Source organism: Dromiciops gliroides, chromosome 2, assembly GCF_019393635.1.
Source record: "Dromiciops gliroides isolate mDroGli1 chromosome 2, mDroGli1.pri, whole genome shotgun sequence".
Taxonomy (NCBI): Eukaryota; Metazoa; Chordata; class Mammalia; order Microbiotheria; family Microbiotheriidae; genus Dromiciops; species Dromiciops gliroides.
Window position 1 is genome coordinate 657780775 of NC_057862.1, and position 17861 is coordinate 657798635.

Sequence of the window (17861 nt, forward strand, 5' to 3'; positions counted from 1 at the left end):
CGGATTTGAACTCGGGTCCTCCTGAATCCAGGGCCGGTACTTTATCCACTGTGCCATGTTATTAAAAAAAATTTTTTGAGGCAACTGGGGTTAAGTGACTTGCCCATGGTCACACAGCTAGTAAGTGTCAAGCATCTGAGGCTGGATTTGAACTCAGGTCCTCCTGAATCCAGGGCCAGTGCTTTATCCACTGCGCCACCTAGCTGCCCCCATGAACCTTTATTATTAACAAGGCAGGAGTTGGGATTGACAGTGTCAGCATGGAAACAAAACAAACAAAAAAAGACAACCTAGAAAGTCCATCCTTATTGAAAATGCACCCTGCAAATTACACAGTTGGACTCCCAAGACCAAGATATCCATTTTCAACAAAATACCAGCGTCCCCATGAGGCTGAGGTTTTTAAATTTGCCCCTAACTAGGAAAACCTGTTAAATTTCCCCTGGCGCTTCTACCCGGGCCTATTCATATCCCCAAAATGGAACTGTGTGGCCTTCAGTACCTTTTAAAAACCTGAAAGGATTAATAATACATGAAATTTTCAATTAGTCTACTTTAAAATCCAAAGTTCCCCAGTAGATATGTACGACATGGGCCCGTGGAATTGCATGATGGAATAAAGAAGCCCACAGTTCCACAAAGAACCGTAAAACAGAACCATGTAAACAAAGCAACAGCTCGAATTACTTGTTGGAAATGGATCCCAATGGAAAGATTAACTTTTCATATTCATGAAGTCGGTGCCAATGTAACGAAGATGCATTTCAGCTATTTATTTACTATGTAATTATGCAGGGGAAAAAATCTGTATCTAAAGGGTTCTTAACACTGCATGATAGAAATAGGCTTATCCAACAGAAGGCGTGTTTTCTCCATCACAAGAGACAAGAGAAAAGATCATACTGCTTCAGTTCAGCGCTCTGACTCACCAGCGACACAACTCACAATTACTTTCCTTTAGGAAGAGGCAGTCAATAATTTTGAACACCTAACTGTGTCCCAAGTGCTTAGCATTTCATAGACAGTTCTCCTACACTTAACCCCAATTGCCTCACTAAAATATACACACACACACACACACACACATATACACATAGATATACATATAGATATATACACATATAAACACACACACACACATATACATATAACCAAACCCTCCCGATGTCGCTGTGTTCATCCATCTTGTTCCATTCAGGATCCCGGGTCTAGACCAATTAGGGATATAAATATGGGAGAACAAATATCCAGGAGTGTTGGGGGAGGGGTGGTGTTGTTAGCACTCTGGTTATTCATTGTCTAAGTGCCCACAACTGCGCTGAGCACCTGTGCCAGGCAAAAAGAGATGGTCCTTTTCCACTTGCTCGCCGGGGCAACAGACTTCAAACAAAGACAACAGGTCTCTCTGCACACTCACTATCCTTAAAAGTCAGAGAGGGACGAGGCTGGGAAGATGCCCATTCCCCATCTCCTTTTCTTTGCCATCTCATATCTAAGCCATATCTCAAATTCTAAATCGATGCCTCTTTCCTCTTAGACCAAGCTGTTGCCCTTGCACCTAAACTACAAAGTGGAAGGTAGGATGACACTCACTGTGCTCCAGGGAAGGTGTCAGGCACTTTACAAAGATTCTCATCGGATCCTCACAAAAACCCTACAAGGTAGGTGCTGTTATTACTCTCATTTTACGGCGGAAGAAACTGAGGGAGACAGGGGTAAAGTGTCTCACCCAGAGGCTCATGGCTATGAAGTGGCTGAGGTCAGATCTGAACTCGGGTCTTCCTAAGTCCAGGTTCAGCACTCCGTGCACTGTGGTACCACCTAGCTGCCCAGCAACCTTATTCCCCATATGCAGATGTCAGGTCTCTTATCAGGCTCATCTCCAAATGAGACAGCCTACCTCCTCACCCTCTATTCTCTGTTTAAATCCCTCCACGGGGGCAGCTAGGTGGCGCAGTGGATAAAGCAGTGGCCCTGGACTCAGGAGGACTTGAGTTCAAATTCAGCCCAGATACCTGACACTAGCTGTGTGACCCTGGGCAAGTCACTTAACCCCCATTGCCCTGCAAAAAAAAAAGAAGAAGAAGAAGAAGAAGAAGAAGAAGAAGAAGAAGAAGAAGAAGAAGAAGAAGAAAAAGAAAAAATGAAAAAAGTTATATTGTATTTATTTTGGGGGGTGGTGAGGCAATTGGGGTTAAATGACTTGCCCAGGGTCACACAGCTTGTAAGTGTTAAGCGTCTGAGGCCTGATTTGAACTCAGGTCCTCCTGAATCCAGGGCCGCTGCTCTATCCACTGAGCCACCTAGCTGCCCCATTGTATTTTTTTTTTGGTGGGGCAATGGGGGTTAAGTGACTTGCCTAGGGTCACACAGCTAGTAAGTGTCAAGTGTCTGAGGCCGGATTTGAACTCAGGTACTCCTGAATCCAGGGCTGGTGCTTTATCCACTGCACCACCTAGCCACCCCTATTGTATTTATTTTAAAGGCAGTTAGGTGGCACAGTGGATAGCAAGCTGGACTTGGAGTCAGGAAGATCTGAAATCAAATCCTGCCTGAAAAAATGTATTAGCTGTATGGCTATAGCCAAGTCGCCTAACGTCTGCAGACCTGTTTCCTTACTTGTAAAATGGAGATAATAGGTCACAAGTCACAGGATTGTTGTAAAGACCAAAGATGAAAACATATGTAAAGCATCTTGCAAACCTTAAAGCACTCTATAAATGCTAGCTATTATTTTTTCTTTCCATCCTACTAGTAGGAATGACCTAATCACAAAGGTACCAGTTTCTTGAACAATCTGCACAGGTTACCTTGTTCTCTTCTGGAGTGAAGAGGATCCTGAATGTAGATGGCACTCCTGGGGCCACTTTATTACAAATATCATTGGGGCTGATGACTTTGAAGTAAGGGGAACTTTCCTCAACAATTTTCACCAGTCTTGGAATCTGTAGGGAAAACACAGATGATTATGGAGAATCTATGAGAAATATGAGAAAATGAATGGAAAATGAGGCTTGGAAGAGGAGGAACACAGGCAAAATTCAGCAGACCCTCTTTGTCTTGGCTCAATCACTTACCAGCTGAGTTTCCAGTCTTGATATTATCCCCTACCAGATATGTGACCCTCAAACAACTGATTCTATGTCTCTGGGATAAACTGAGGAGAGGGTGGTAGAGATGAACTCTAACATCTCTTCCAGCTCTAATCACCAATGGCTCTCTGACACGTGGTGAACAAAGTTGTTCAGGTCAGACTCTACAGCGTTAACCTCATTCTCTTGGCTTACAAATTCTTGGGACAGGCATCAGAATACCTCCAAAGGATCAGGCTTCAAATCATACCTGTCACTGATTATTTATTGCCTATGACTGTGGGAGTATTTTAGGAAAAGAAGGTATAATTGATAGGTCTGTGTCACAACCAAAAAACAAATTTCCAACTTTGAAAGGCAAAGGATCGGGGCAGCTAGGTGGCGCAGTGGATAGAGCACTGGCCTTGGAGTCAGGAGTACCTGAGTTCAAATCCAGCCTCAGACACTTAACACTTACTAGCTGTGTGACCTTGGGCAAGTCACTTAACCCTAATTGCCTCACTAAAAAAAAAAAAAAGAAAGAAAGGCAAAGGATCCAGGTAAAACCCTACCTTTGACCAGCTATGAGACCTCTACTTTTGACGCTAATAGTGGTAGCCCCTATATTCAAGGAGTTGTCTCTGTAGCTGCAGTGCTACAGAGATCAGAATCAAAGTCCCTGTCCTCAGTGAGCTCACACTCTTACAAAATTGCACTTTGGAAGCAGCACAAAGACAGTAGGCCGATGTCAAGGCAAAGGAGAAGCACTCTGAACCAAATTACTTAGTGACAACTCCTTAAAGATAGGGGCTACCACTATTAGCGTCAAAAGTAGAGGTCTCATAGCTGGTCAAAGGTAGGGTTTTACCTGGATCCTTTGCCTTTCAAAGTTGGAAATCTTTTTTTTTTCTTTAATGTGTGCACTTTTATTTGAGCTGGTCTTAAGTCAGTGTACAGGTAAAGCTCTCCTCCCCTCCCCGCCCCCCCAAGTACTGGCACCAATCTCAAAACTTGCAGGGAGACTGTGAAGTTTTCATTCACATCTATGATGGGGACAGGGAGGGAATTTAGGGGGCCACTCATTATCCCTGACAATTAAAAATAAAGGAACAAGTATTTAGGGGAAAGATACAAAAAGTTCTTTTTGGTTTTTTTAAAGGATTACATAATTTACACATAAAGCAGCACTGTGTACCTCCCCCCCTTCCCCGCTGGATTTTTAAGTAGCTCCTTTGCTCTAATTTGAGCAGGACCGCCTTCATAGAGGCAAGTAACTCACTAACATGTAATAATTATTTGGAATGACTATTTAAAAAAAATAATGTACAATCAGAGTCCTGAAGACGCACTGTAGAACTTTGGGGATGTTTGCCTCCAACATCATCACCTGCTCATCACCTTCACCGTTCCAGTTTTCAAATCCCAAGTCAAGCACCAAAAATAAAATAAAAACAAATAAAGCCATGCCAATCTCATCTCTTTTTTTTCTGGGCAATTAACATGTCACACACTTTGACCAAAAAAAAAAACAGAACAAAAAAACAAAACAAAACAAAACAAAACACAAACAGTCCATTTAGAAGTATTTGCAGTGGACAATGGAGGGCCCAGATTCATCATACTCCTGCTTGCTGATCCACATCTGCTGGAAGGTGGAAAGAGACGCCAAGATGGAGCCTCCAATCCAGACAGAGTATTTGCGCTCAGGTGGGGCAATGATCTTGATTTTCATTGTGCTGGGGGCTAGGGCTGTAGTCTCCTGCATCCTGTCAGCAATGCCTGGGTACATGACAATACAGTACTGGCATAGAGATCCTTACAGATGTCAACATCACACTTCATGATTGAGTTGAAGGTAGTTTTGTGGACTCCACAGGATTCCATACCTAAGAAAGATGGTTGGAAGAGAGCTTCTGGGCATCGGAACCTCTCACTGCCAAATGTGATAACCTGCCCATCAGGGAGCTCATAGCTCTTTTCCAGAGAAGAGCTAGAAGCAGCAGTGGGCATCTCCTGCTCAAAGTCTAGGGCGACATAGCACAACTTCTCCTTGATGTCACGCACCATTTCCCTCTCAGCTGTGGTAGTGAAACTGTACCCTCTCTCGGTCAGGATCTTCATGAGGTAGTCTGTCAGATCACGGCCAGCCAGATCCAAACGGAGGATGGCATGGGGAAGGGCATAACCTTCATAGATGGGCACAGTGTGGGTCACACCATCACCAGAGGCCATCACAATACCAGTGGTAGGACCAGAGGCATACAGGGACAGCACAGCCTGGATGACAACATACATGGCTGGGGTGTTGAAGGTCTCAAACGTAATCTGAGTCATCTTTTCTCTGTTGGCTTTGGGGCTCAGGGGGGCTTCTGTGAGCAGCACAGGGTGCTCTTCAGGGGCCACACAGAGCTCATTGTAGAAAGTATGATGCCAGATCTTCTCCATGTCATCCCAGTTGGTGATAATACCATGTTCAGTGGGGTACTTCAGGGTCAGAATACCTCTCTTGCTCTGGGCCTCACCCCGCACATAGCCGTCTTTCTGGTCCATACTCATCGTCACACCCTGATGTCTGGGGCACCCAACAATGGATGGGAAGACAGCCCGAGGGGCATCGTCTCCTGCAAAGCCAGCTTTGCACATTCCAGAGCCATTGTCAACAAGGAGAGCAGCAATATCATCATTCATGGCAAACTTTGAAGTGGCAAGTTTAAACCCTTAAGAGAAAGAAGGTGGTGCCGCACCTGGAGGCAGAGGGGAGACAAGTGCACACCAGGTGGAAGAGCTCACAGCTCTGGAAATCTTAATTCATAGTATTTTGAAAATTGTGGGAATGTGATCAGAGAAAATATAAGAAAATGAGAAGCTTCAAAGATCATGTAACACAGCTCATCTCAAGTTAAGGTGACTGGAAGGTCTCTGCCATTATTGTACTTATACCTGTAAGGATGGGGTTGATTGAGTGACTCAATCAAACTACCCTATGCCACGTTAGGGCAGCTAGGTGGTGCCACAGTGCATAGAGCACCAGACCTGGAATCAGGAAGACTCGTCTTCATGAGTTCTAATCTGGCCTCAGACACTTACTAGCTGTGTGACCCTGGGCAGGTCATTTAACCCTATTTGCCTCAGTTTCATCATGTGTAAAATGAGCTAGAGAAGGAAATGGCAAACCACTCCAGTATCTTTGCCAAGAAAATCCTAAATGGGGTCATAAAGAGTCAGACACAACTGGACAACAACCTGCCACTTAAAGTGATAAAATGCCTAAGTGATCACTCTCAAACAACCACTCTGGATTAGAGGCTAGAAGTACTTTATGATACCGAAATGATATTATACTGGAAAGAGGGCTTACAGAGCCCAGGGATCATCTAAACTGTCAAGCTAATTTAGAAGAAGGGATATTTCAGAGGATGGAGTGAGGGTGGCTTTCCCCTGAAGAGGAAGCTCCTAGGGGAAAAGAGGTCTTGATTTTGGCCTTGGCCAGTTCTCCTTTCCTCTCCCCACCCCCAAGCACAATAGGACTCTGAAAGAATCAAAGGGTCCCAGAAAATTTTGGACTTCCCATCTTCCTGCTAGTGTTCTAGAAGCATCACCATATCAGCTAATAGCAGAGTCTTTATTGGGAGCCAAGGACAGACTGAAAGTGGACTCATGACTCTATAAGGAGTCCAGTAAAAACCACACAACGCCCAAGGGAAACTTGTTGGAGAAAAGGCCCTCCAGCCACCAAACGCTATGAATCAATCATGTGAGCAATGTGGAGTACACCTGCCCCAGGACTCGGTATTTGTGGGAAAGAGTGTCACAGACTTGGGGGGAGGGCACGTTTTGTGCCAAATGTTCTTTCTATACCACCCTAGTCAATAACCTCTCTAAAATCTAATTAAGACCAGCTGCCTAAAGTGATTCTCAACTGATAATCTTGGGGAGAAGTGCATCAAGAAGGGCTCAAGCCAATGGCATTAGAGTTACCCCTGACTCCTTGCTGTTGTGCAGAGAACTCTGAGACATGTAGACCTGAAACTCATCAGTGAGAGTGGGAGTGAGGATAATCATCTTTAGAACGTATAGGGTTCACATACCCATTCATTCACAGAACCACAGACCAGTCTAGCTGGATTAGATCTTATAAACCATATAGTACAACCTTTGCATTTCTCAGAGAAGGGAACCAAGGCCCAAAGAAGAGAAGTGATTGGCTCAAGTTTATATAGCTATTTCTGGAACCTAGGACTCCTAGTTCTCAACCAGAATCCAACAAATTAACATGTGCTGGTTCCCTTGTCACTGTGTCTTAAGATACAGGAGAGAGGGGGCAGCTAGATGGCGCAGTGGTAAAGCACCAGCCCTGGATTCAGGAAGACCTGAGTTCAAATCCGGCCTCAGACACTTGACACTTACTAGCTGTGGGACCCTGGACAAGGCACTTAACCCTCAATGCCCTGGAAAAAAAAAACAAAAACCAAAAACAAACAAACAAAAGATACATGAGACAGAAGAAGAGATGAGCTCAAGGCAAGAGATAGACAGACAGACAGACAGACAGGCAGGCAGGCAGGCAGGCAGGCAGGCAGGCAGGCAGGCAGGCAGATAGATAGATAGATAGATAGATAGATAGATAGATAGATAGATAGATAGATAGATAGATAGATGGTAGATAGATAGATAGATAGATAGATAGATAGATAGATAGATAGATAGATAGATAGATAGATAGAAAGATAGATAGATAGATAGATGGTAGATAGATAGATGGATAGACAGACAGAGATAGAGAGATGATAGATACTTGGGATGTATGGATAGACAGACAGATAGATACTTAGATGGAGGGATGGATGGACAGATGATAGATGATATTTAGATAGGTAAACAGATGATAGGATAAATAGATATTGATGGTGGATAGAGAAATGTAGACATATTCATATACGTAAAGCCTGTGTAAACAATTATTAAGTCATATGCTTGTTTAATAGGAGGCAAACCCAAAAGAGAGGAATTTCACTGGAAGGATAAGGATTTCACTTGCATTTTGTCGTATGACTCACAAATGTGACCCTGAGCTCCTTGAAGTATTTTTTTTCCTCTTGAAGTTGCTCTTTTAGTCTTAGCCCCATTATCCTCCCTTGCTAACGCTGCAGCAAAGAATTAAATCTACTCTTTTCTGCCGAGTCTACCTTTTCTGCCACTAAATTACCCCATTGATCTCTGAGAGGCCTCACTGACTCCTTTAATGAGTTATTGCACCGGATATGTCTGCAAATCTTCTCAATGCTCGTGGCTTTTTGTGTAGTCTTCATTTTGTTCTCTCTTCTCCTTACATATAAATTCCTTTTCTCCTCGCCCAATGCTCTTAGCTTCTTACAAATGTTCCCATCTGCCTTGACACCTAAACTTTTGCATTTCTCAGATGCTTTTTTTTCCCACTCATTACTTTTCACGGTTCCTTGTTCTTCACACTGACCTTGTTCTATTCTTTGTAGCTTTTTCTGCCAGGTGTCATGCAGAGCCCAGGGACATTTAATATTTTCTTTTGAAATACTGTCTAATTTGATTCTACAGAAGACAAAGTAAGGCCTGAGAGGGAAGCACCTTTCTGAAAAACAAAGAGAAGGTAAGGGCTAGACTAAACCCCAGGACATATAACCCTTGCAGTACAGAGAAGCCTTCTTTGACTGGCTACAGACCAGGGCCTCTTCACCATTTTTGTGCCCTGGCCTCCTTGGACAGTCTGGTGAAGCCTGTAAAACACTTCTTGGAATCCTTTTTCAAATATATAAAGAAAATGTATGCAATTACAGAGGAAGCCAATCAGATTGAAATACATTTACCAAAATTAAAAAAAAATTATAAGTTTACAGACACTAGATTTAGAGCTTCTGATTATAAACAAAGTTTGAAGAATATCTAAAGTTGAGGGAGGTCAGAGTAAGGGATGTATGAGAAACTTATTCAATATAGAAAAAGTGAAGGATAGAAATTTTTTCTTCATATAAATAACATTAGATTTTGCAGAACTTAATAGAGTCTTATTTTTACTGTCTCCATGGTCTGTCAAATATAGTTTGAAACTTTAATTAAATGGAACCTAAGAACTCTCCAATTTGCATTTTTATATAAACACTATTAGTCATTCCTTCATAGTTGTAAAGAAAAGAATCCCAGCACACCTGGTCCTATTTAAACCTTTAAATTATAAGTTTAAATGGCACTAGATCCCCCTGCCTTAATACCAATCAGAATGTATATTTCTCATTCCTTTCCCCTGGACCTACCAAATATCGAGATCTGGCCTGGTTTCAACACTAATTACATGTGCTATAAGGATGAGAAAACTTACTTTGTCATTGTTCCTAAGAATCAGCGGCACTTCATAGACTTCACAGGCATCATAGTTCTGAAATACGATCTCTGATGGGAAGGGCTGGAATAATGTCTGATCCAGGTCAATTGTTGAGTACTGAAAAATTAAAAGTACCCCCAAATTATTAGATTCAGGCAATTACAGAAATCACAGAGCAAGGAAAGAAAACGGTTGGTCTATTCTAACACAATAAACTACACCTAATACTTTCAGAAACTGAGGTTTGGAGACTGTGGGTCCTGCCTCCACTGGCCCTCTCCAACTTAGTAAGCAGACTTGGATGGGTGCACTATCCGGAAGTTTACCTGGTTATGAGCCTCTCCAAACTTAATGAGATCGGAGCTTGGTACAAAAACAAAATACAGTCTATCACCAGATCTGTCCTTGAACTCATCCACACCATGAGGAGGCCTCTGAAGAGCACTTTGGTTAAACTTATAAGAAACCTTCAGAGAGGACATTTGCTAACTGAGGGCCAGCCTAACACTATGAGCATCAATAGTGAGGTCTAGCAAGTAAATTAATGCCTTAAAAGTCCTTAAATTAATACAGGATGAAGACAAATGAATCCCTAACAGAAAAAAAACTACTGGAAAATGCCTTGAAATTAAAGAAGGCTGGAACAGTGAATAAGATTGTCTTTCTCTTGCCCATTTCTAGCTCAGGGGCTGTAAGCAGGCTGTGAGTGATCAAGAGTTATCACAGCCATGCTCCAAACCAAGGCAAGAAAGGAAATGGGAGCTGCCTTCCGCCTGGCTACATAAAAGCCAACAAAGGAAGCCTTCAAGGGCCCGAGGAAGCATAGGGTCCTTGCCTTGGCTCATCTCTTAGAGAAGAAGCAACTGTTGCCAAGGCAACAGGAGAGGCCATGGAAACCAAAGGCATCTCACAGAAAACAGTAAGGTGGCTGACAGTCAGTCAGGTGTGCAGTATTATACAGGGAATAATATTATGGCACTGCCTCTGGAATGTGGTGGGGAGTCGAGTGATAGGTCACCATGGTCAATATTAGCATTGTTGAGTAAGAAGGACAACAGACTGGAGTTAGATGGATTGGTGGATGGGTGGATATGAATGTGTAAGGAGCTTCTTAATGTATTGATTGTATTCTAAGGTGTCTTTAGGACCAAGGAGACATGCTGCTTGGCAGACTAGACAAGGAAGAAACCGTCACAGGGTCAGAAAAATGCCAAAATTGAAATGAACACCTCTTACCTAGACTTCTACACTGGCCTCCTAATTGTTGTCCCAGCTTCCAAGGTGAGGAACCCACAATCTAGGGGTTCTGAATTAAAAGGGAAGTGAGTCCCCCCAAGAAGGCCTACATATCGTCCCTATTACATAAGGTTTGGGTTGGTGGTTCTTCTTCATTCTCGAAGAGGACCAAAATGACATTACTACGTTAGAGTCAAGGTATATCGTGTCCACCTGTGGCTGATCTAACCAATACAAGCTCAGAGGGCTCTTGCATAGGTCAGGCACAAATAATCCAGGTGAACATTTGGGTTGTTACATGCAAGTACATATGTACAGTACATATGTATGTGGATACACGAATGAATGAAATATGTGTGTGTATTTGTTTTAAAAGGGTAAGGAGAAGAAAGGATCTTAGGCTGTGTTTATTCCATCCACACTTCACAGTCTCAGGGCTGGAAGTTATTCCAGAGGCCTCTTAGTCTAACTCATTTCTGAATAGTATTTCCTCTAGGGCCAGGACAAGTGACCCATCCAGCCTTCCCTCAAGGGGGCTCCATTTGTTGATGGCTCTGATTATTAGCGGACAGCTAGGTGGCACAGTGGATAGAATGCTGAGTCTGGAGTCAGGAAGACCTAAGTTCAAATCTGCCCTCAGACATTTCCTAGCTGTGTGACCCTGGGCAAATCACTTAACCCTGTTTGCCTCCATTTCCCCATCTGTAAAACAAGCTGGAGAAGAAAATGGTCTTTGCCAAGAAAACCCCAAATGGGGTGATGAAGAACCGAACACAAATGAAAATTACTAAGTAACTGATTATTGGGACATTTTTCCTTGAATTAAAATGAGGTGTTCTACCATTGTTCCTCTTTCTGTCTACTGGGACCAAGAAGTCTAAGCCCATTTCTATACAATGGCCCATCAAATAACTCAAAAGAACAGCCATGTCTCCCCATGTCTTCTCTTCTCTGGGCTACACAATCCCAGTTCCTTCAATTGCTGCTTACATGCTTCCAATCGAGGTAAGAAGATGAAAAATTGTCCTCTGTGAGGATCTATTGAAGAATTTTAATCTTTTCAAACTAAAGAAAATCAGAAAACATTTTGGACCCCAGTTTTCTACAAGCTTTAATCATAATTGTTTACTTTTCATTAAATAGCTTTGAAAAAACCTTTTTTGTATTCATTATTCCAGACAGTTGTCCCGAGGTGGATCACTGAGCAGATGCTGGCAAAAAAAGGCAGAGTAGGGAGAGGGTAAAGTTATTTGCCCAAGGAATGTTTTTTTTAATGTTTGGGGGTTTTTGAGGCAATTGGTTTTAAGTGACTTGCCCAAAGTCACACAGGTGGTGAATATCCAAGGATGAATTTGAACTCAGCTCCTGACTCCAGGGACGGTGCTTTATCCAATGTACCATATTCCCAGACATATTTCCTCCCCAAGGTCATGTTATTTCCCCTACTTTTAACCAAGATACTGAAGGGGGCAGTTGGGTCATGATAATGCTTTAAAGAAATCCAAGCATCCATCTCTAACTGGTGTACTAACACAGGGGGCGTGCTGCCATCTCTTAATTTCCCCGAGGCCCTCCCTGAACCAAGGTCTTCTGTCTCATTTAGAATGCCATTCTAGGTAGCCCTGACTTCAAAATGTGCCTGATATAAATGGCCAGGACACATCTGAATTAGGTCTACCCATAGGTTTCTGGGGTTTTTTGTTTGTTTGGGCAGAGCAATGAGGGTTAAGTGACTTGCCCAGGGTCACACAGTATCCATAGCTTTCTAATGATATCCTCTAGAATATGGTTATTAAGTGATTGTGAGAAATAACTTTTAACTTAAGTGGTTTGGGTTAATTAACCTTTCCATAAGTGGTTCTTAAACTGAGGTCTATAAGCTTTTTATATCGATTTTTAGATAACTATATTTCAATCCAATTGGCTTCCTTTGTCATCCCGTGTATTTTCTTATATGCATTTATGAACATGATTCTGAGAAATGGGTCCAAAGCCTTCGCCCAAGGATTGAAGGGGCCCAAGGAGTCCATGATAACATACCTACCCAATAGTCATTCTATGAACCTCTTCCTTATGTTTAAATAAATTGTCTTCCCTTTAGGGCAAAGAATACTGCTAACACTGCTCAGATAATGGAACCTAAGAAATATGCTAACTTATAAACTCCTTGACAATAGGGATCCTGTCTTCCTTTGTATCTCCCCTCCCAATGTTGCTCCTGGGTTCAGCACACAATAGATGATAAAAGCGGGGCTCAGCTGTGCATCCATTTCCTCATTGAAAATTCCGGTTTTTACATTAGAGGCATGAAGAAGATGTGCTTGAAAGGTTTTGTTTTTCTTGTTCGGCCCACTAAAAGGGAAATGACTTTCCCTATTCATCTCGAGCCTGTACTGGGCAGCTTCCTTTCACAAAAGGTTTCTCTTTATCTCTGTAGCAGTTGGGAACAGCTGCCTTCAGGGCAGACACAGGAAAGGGAGGCTTTGCTTCCTCTGGCTTTGGGTTTCAAGGGCCCATTCCTGGGCATTTGGGCTCTGTGAAGAAACGGAGCCATAAGCACCTTCTCTTTCTAAGTCCCAGTGTGAGGCCCCTGAGAAACAAAGGAAGCTGCAGTTATCTTTATTCTCAGGAATCTCACTTTGCACTGGGGGGAACATAACATGGACACACCCAGAGGGCTGATGATGGGCCTGCTGCCCACCCCCTGACAAAGAGTGATGGACTCAGACTGAGGTGTAGATTTTGGACATGGCCAATTCAGAAATTTGTTTAGGTTGTCTGCATTTTTTTTTTTGGCAAGGCAATTGGGGTTAAGTGACTTGCCCAGTGTCACACAGCTAGTAAGTGTCAAATGTCTGAGGCCGGATTTGAACTCACGGACTTCTGAATCCAGGGCTGGTGCTCTATCCACTGCTCCACCTAGCTGCCCCTGCATTTTTTTTTTTAGAATAGAATTTTATTTTCCAAAATATATGTAAAAACAAATTTTAACATCAATTTAAAAAAAAAATTGTTCCAACTTCTCTTCCTCCTCTATTCCCACCCCCACCCACTAGAACTCAAGCATTTCAAAATAAATTATACATGAGTAGTCATGGAAAACATTCCCACATTAGCTAGGTTGTGAGGAAAAAACAGTCAAAAAACTCCCCAAACTTCAGACTGAGGAATTGACAAAGAGAAAAAACATTTTTTTAAAAAATGTGTTTCCAGGGGCAGCTAGGTGGTGCAGCGGACAGAGCACCGGCCCTGGAACCAGGAGCACCCGAGCCCAAATCCGGCCCCACACACCCAACACCCACCAGCCACATGATCCCGGGCAAGCCACCCACCCCCAATTGCCTCACCAAAAAAGAAAAAAAAAAAGAAAAGAAAAAAATGTGTTTCCATCTATTTCAGATACTATCACTTCTTTCTCTGTAGATGGGTTGCCATTTTCATAGTCCTTCAGGGTTATATTGGACCATTGCCTTGCTGAAAATAACCACATGCTTCCCAGCAGATCATTTTACACTATTGCTGTTATTTTGTATACAGTGCATTTCACTCTGCTTCAGTTCATGTAGGTCTTTCCAGGTTTTTCTAATAGTATCCTGTTCATCATACCCTAAATAATGTACCTTAAACTTGACAAAGAATTTTCTTCGTATTAGCCCAGAAAAGTCATCATAACTATTTCCCTCCATCCTATTCCCTTCCCATGATATTTACTCTATTTTCCATCTTCTTTTAAACTATTCCTCCTCAAAAGTATTTTACTTCTGACTGTCCCCTCCCCTACTCTACACTCCCATTCTTTCCACCCTTCCTTCCTTATCCTCTTCCCCTCATACTTTCCTGTAGGGTTAAATAGATTACTCCTCCCAACTGGGTGTGAATGTTATTCCCTCCTTGAGCCAACTCTGATGAGTTTAAGGTCTTTGAGCTAATTCTATGTTCCAAATTTTCTTCCTCCCTCTCTCCTCAACCCTCCCTATGAAATCAAGCAATTCAATATTTCATACTTGTGCCGTTATGCAGAACATCTTCACCTTCCTTGAAAGTATTTTGCTTTTTACTACTCTCTCCCAGAATCTGCCCTTCTCTCCTTCCCCTCCCCCCCCTTATCTCCCTCCCCTCCCTCAGGGCAAAATATATTACTATACCCACTTGAGTATGTATGTTAGTCCTTCTTTGAGTCAATTCTGATGATATTAAGGTTCAATCACTCCCCAATTCCTTCCCCCTCTTCCCCTCCCCTCCATAAGCTTTTTTCTTGTTTCCTTCATATAAATAACCTCTCCCCAGACCATCTCTCCCCAGACCATCTCTCCCCTTCCCCCTCCCCCAGTCTATTTCTCCTACACCTCAACCCTATTTTAAGGATGTCATTATGGGTTAGTTAGGTGGCACAGTGGACAATGCACCAGCCCTGGACCCAGGAGGCCCCAAGCCCAAATCCGGCCCCATACATAAGACACCCCACAAAGAACAAAACATAACTTCCCTTCGTATTCAGTTCAGACCTGTGTCTTCTGTATTATCTTCCCATATAGGAATGTTAACAGTTTGATCTTTTAATATCCCTCATGAAGTCTTTTTCCTGTTTATCTTTTTATGCTTCTCCGGGGTGTTGTATTTGAAAGTCAAATTTTCTATTCAGTTCAGGTCTTTTCATAACAAATGCCTGAAAGTCTTCTTTCTCCTTGAAGTTCCATGTTTGCCTCTGAAAGAGGATGCTTAGTTTTGCTGGATACGTGATTTTTGGCTGTAGTCCCAGTTCCTTTGCCCTCTGGAATATCATATTCCATGCCCTTTGGTCCTTTAATGTAGAAGCTGCTAGATCTTGCTTTATCCTTATTGGAACTCCACAGTATTTAAATTCCTTTTTTCTAGCTGCTTGCAATATTTTCTCCTTGACCTGGGAGTTCTGGAATTTGGCTATAATATTCCTGGAGGTTTTCCTTTTGGGATCTCTTTCAGGAGGTGATCGGTGGATTTTTTCAATTTCTATTTTAGCTTCTGCTTCAAGAATATCAGGGCAATTTTCCCTCACAATCTCTTGGAGGATGGTGTCTAAACTCTTGTTTTGGTCATGGTTTTCAGGTAGTCCAATGATTTTCAAATTATCTCTCCTAGATTTATTTTCTAGGTCAGCTGTTTTTCCAAGGAGATATTTCACATTGCCTTCTATTTTTTCATTCAATTGGATTTGCTTTACTGTGTCTTGGTTTCTCATAAGCTCACTAGCTTCCATTTGTTCAATCCTAATTCTTAGGCAATTATTTTCAGCAGACAGTTTTTTAATCTCCTTTTCCATTTGGCTTTTCAAACTGTTGACTTTTTTCTCATGACTCTCCTGCATTGCTCTCATTTCTCTTTCCATTCCTTCCTCTCTTTCTCTACATCTTCGTTCTATCTCTCCTACTTTCTCTTCAAAGTCCCTTTTGAGAGCTTCCATGGCCTGAGACCAGTTCATATTTTTCTTGGAAGCTTTGGATGTTGGAGCTTTGACCCTATTATTATCTTCTTCTTCTGAGGATGTATTGTGGTCTACCTTTCCCCCAAAGAAGTTTTCGACGGTCTTCTGCTTTCTCTGCCTACTCATCCTGGCTTACTGTTTCTTGGCTTTTTACTCCTTAAAGTGTAGCGCTGCTTCCCGGACACACTGTTCGTGCTACAGCGTGGCCCAGGGGGTGATTGGGCTTCTTCTCAGCCTGCCTGGCTTGTGAGTAATCACAGCCGCTTTCTCTTTGACCCGGAAACAGAAGTCTGATTGAACTCTGATTCTCTATGGTCGGAAGCTTGGCGTGCTTTTACCCCTCCCCCACTGGGCCACCACCACTCGATTCAGCCCACTGGTTCAGACCCAGGGCACTTTGCCCCAACTCCAGCAGATACTGCCTCCACTTCACCCCGGCCTACCGCCGAACCCCCTCACCAGTCCGTGATCGGAGCCTCAGAAGCTGCTGGTGCTGAAGACTCTGACGTGTTGGAAGCCCTGTCCCTGGCTGGGTCCAGACCGCGCGCTGAGCTGTTCAGCCTGATCAGTAGGTGATCAGAGTCGCCCTCTTTTGCGGAGAAAGTCTCACTCTGTTCTTATGTGCATTAGGCTGTTCTGGGTTTTGATTTTTACCGCATTATTTGGGCGTGAATGGACGGGTTTATCTAGAGCTTGTGGGAGTCACAGCCTCTCCTCCGCCATCTTGGCTCCACCCCCCCCTGCATTTTTTTAAACAAGGGTTCTGTTTTGTTTTGTTTTGTTTTGACTGAGGGAGAGTAGGAAGGAAATCAAATAGGTTTTTATTCATTGAAAATTTTAAAAAAGAACCTAAAATGAAATTAGATAAAAACTAAAAATGCATGCCCGAAGATGTCATTGCGGGGAGGGGAGGTTAACAACAGGGAGGCTGGAGAAGCGTTCACAGAGGAAATGTTTCCAGAATGGCCTCCACCCTGAGGCCTTCTCTTCTGACTGAGTCTCTGGCCTAGGCCACCTTTTCCCAAAGCACCCAAGCTATGTTCACTTCACTCCCAGCCCATCCTCCCTCTACTGGCTCACCCAGCAGCACATCTCCTTGATGTGTTTTCCCCCTTTTGAAGGTAGACTCCCTGAGGGCAAGGAAAGATGTGAGGAGAGAACACATTCTCATTGGCTGAACTGAACGTCAGCCAATACAAAGGCATGAGACTCTAGCAGGTGAAGTGGGAGGAACAGCTAGGGGCATCTGGATGAAATGCTGCGTTCAGGAAGACACTAAGGTGGGGACGTTGGCTTGAGCCTGACGGGAGAGGCCTGCACCTGTGTGTGGCCTGTCATGGGCAGAGGAGCGGCAGGGTCGACCCAGGCCTCAGGAAGATTCCTCAGACTGTTCTATGGAGGTCACACAGACTGATGGGAGCGGGATGAGAATGGAAACAAGGACGCTCATGAAGCAGCTCCTACGAGCATCAAGCCCTGGATTCACACCGGGGCTGTATGGATGTAGAAAATGGCGGAGGGAAGAAGGAGGGCTGACAGAAAAGACAGAGAGGAGATGGAACATGTGAAAACTGGCGGTGGGGCTGGCAGGACAGAGAAGAGTCTGGGGTGGTTCTAGAACTGAGGGCTCGCAGGACGGTGGTACCCACAAGAGAAATAAGGACATGTGGAGGAAAGAGGTTTACAGGAAACTGAATGAGTTTCATTTTGAGAGAATTTAAGATAACTATGGGACACCCAG

The 17861-nt window shown here is 43.3% G+C and overlaps 1 protein-coding gene and 1 pseudogene across 1 annotated transcript in view; both read right to left on the reverse strand.

Moving 5' to 3' along the window:
• HYDIN (HYDIN axonemal central pair apparatus protein) overlaps positions 1-17861 on the reverse strand; it is a 589624-nt gene that overhangs the window by 407616 nt on the left and 164147 nt on the right. Inside the window, 2 exon segments of the mRNA XM_043981230.1 lie at positions 2811-2945; positions 9421-9540. Of these exon segments, the coding sequence (XP_043837165.1) occupies positions 2811-2945; positions 9421-9540 (255 nt within the window).
• LOC122744249 lies at positions 4648-5759 on the reverse strand (annotated as a pseudogene).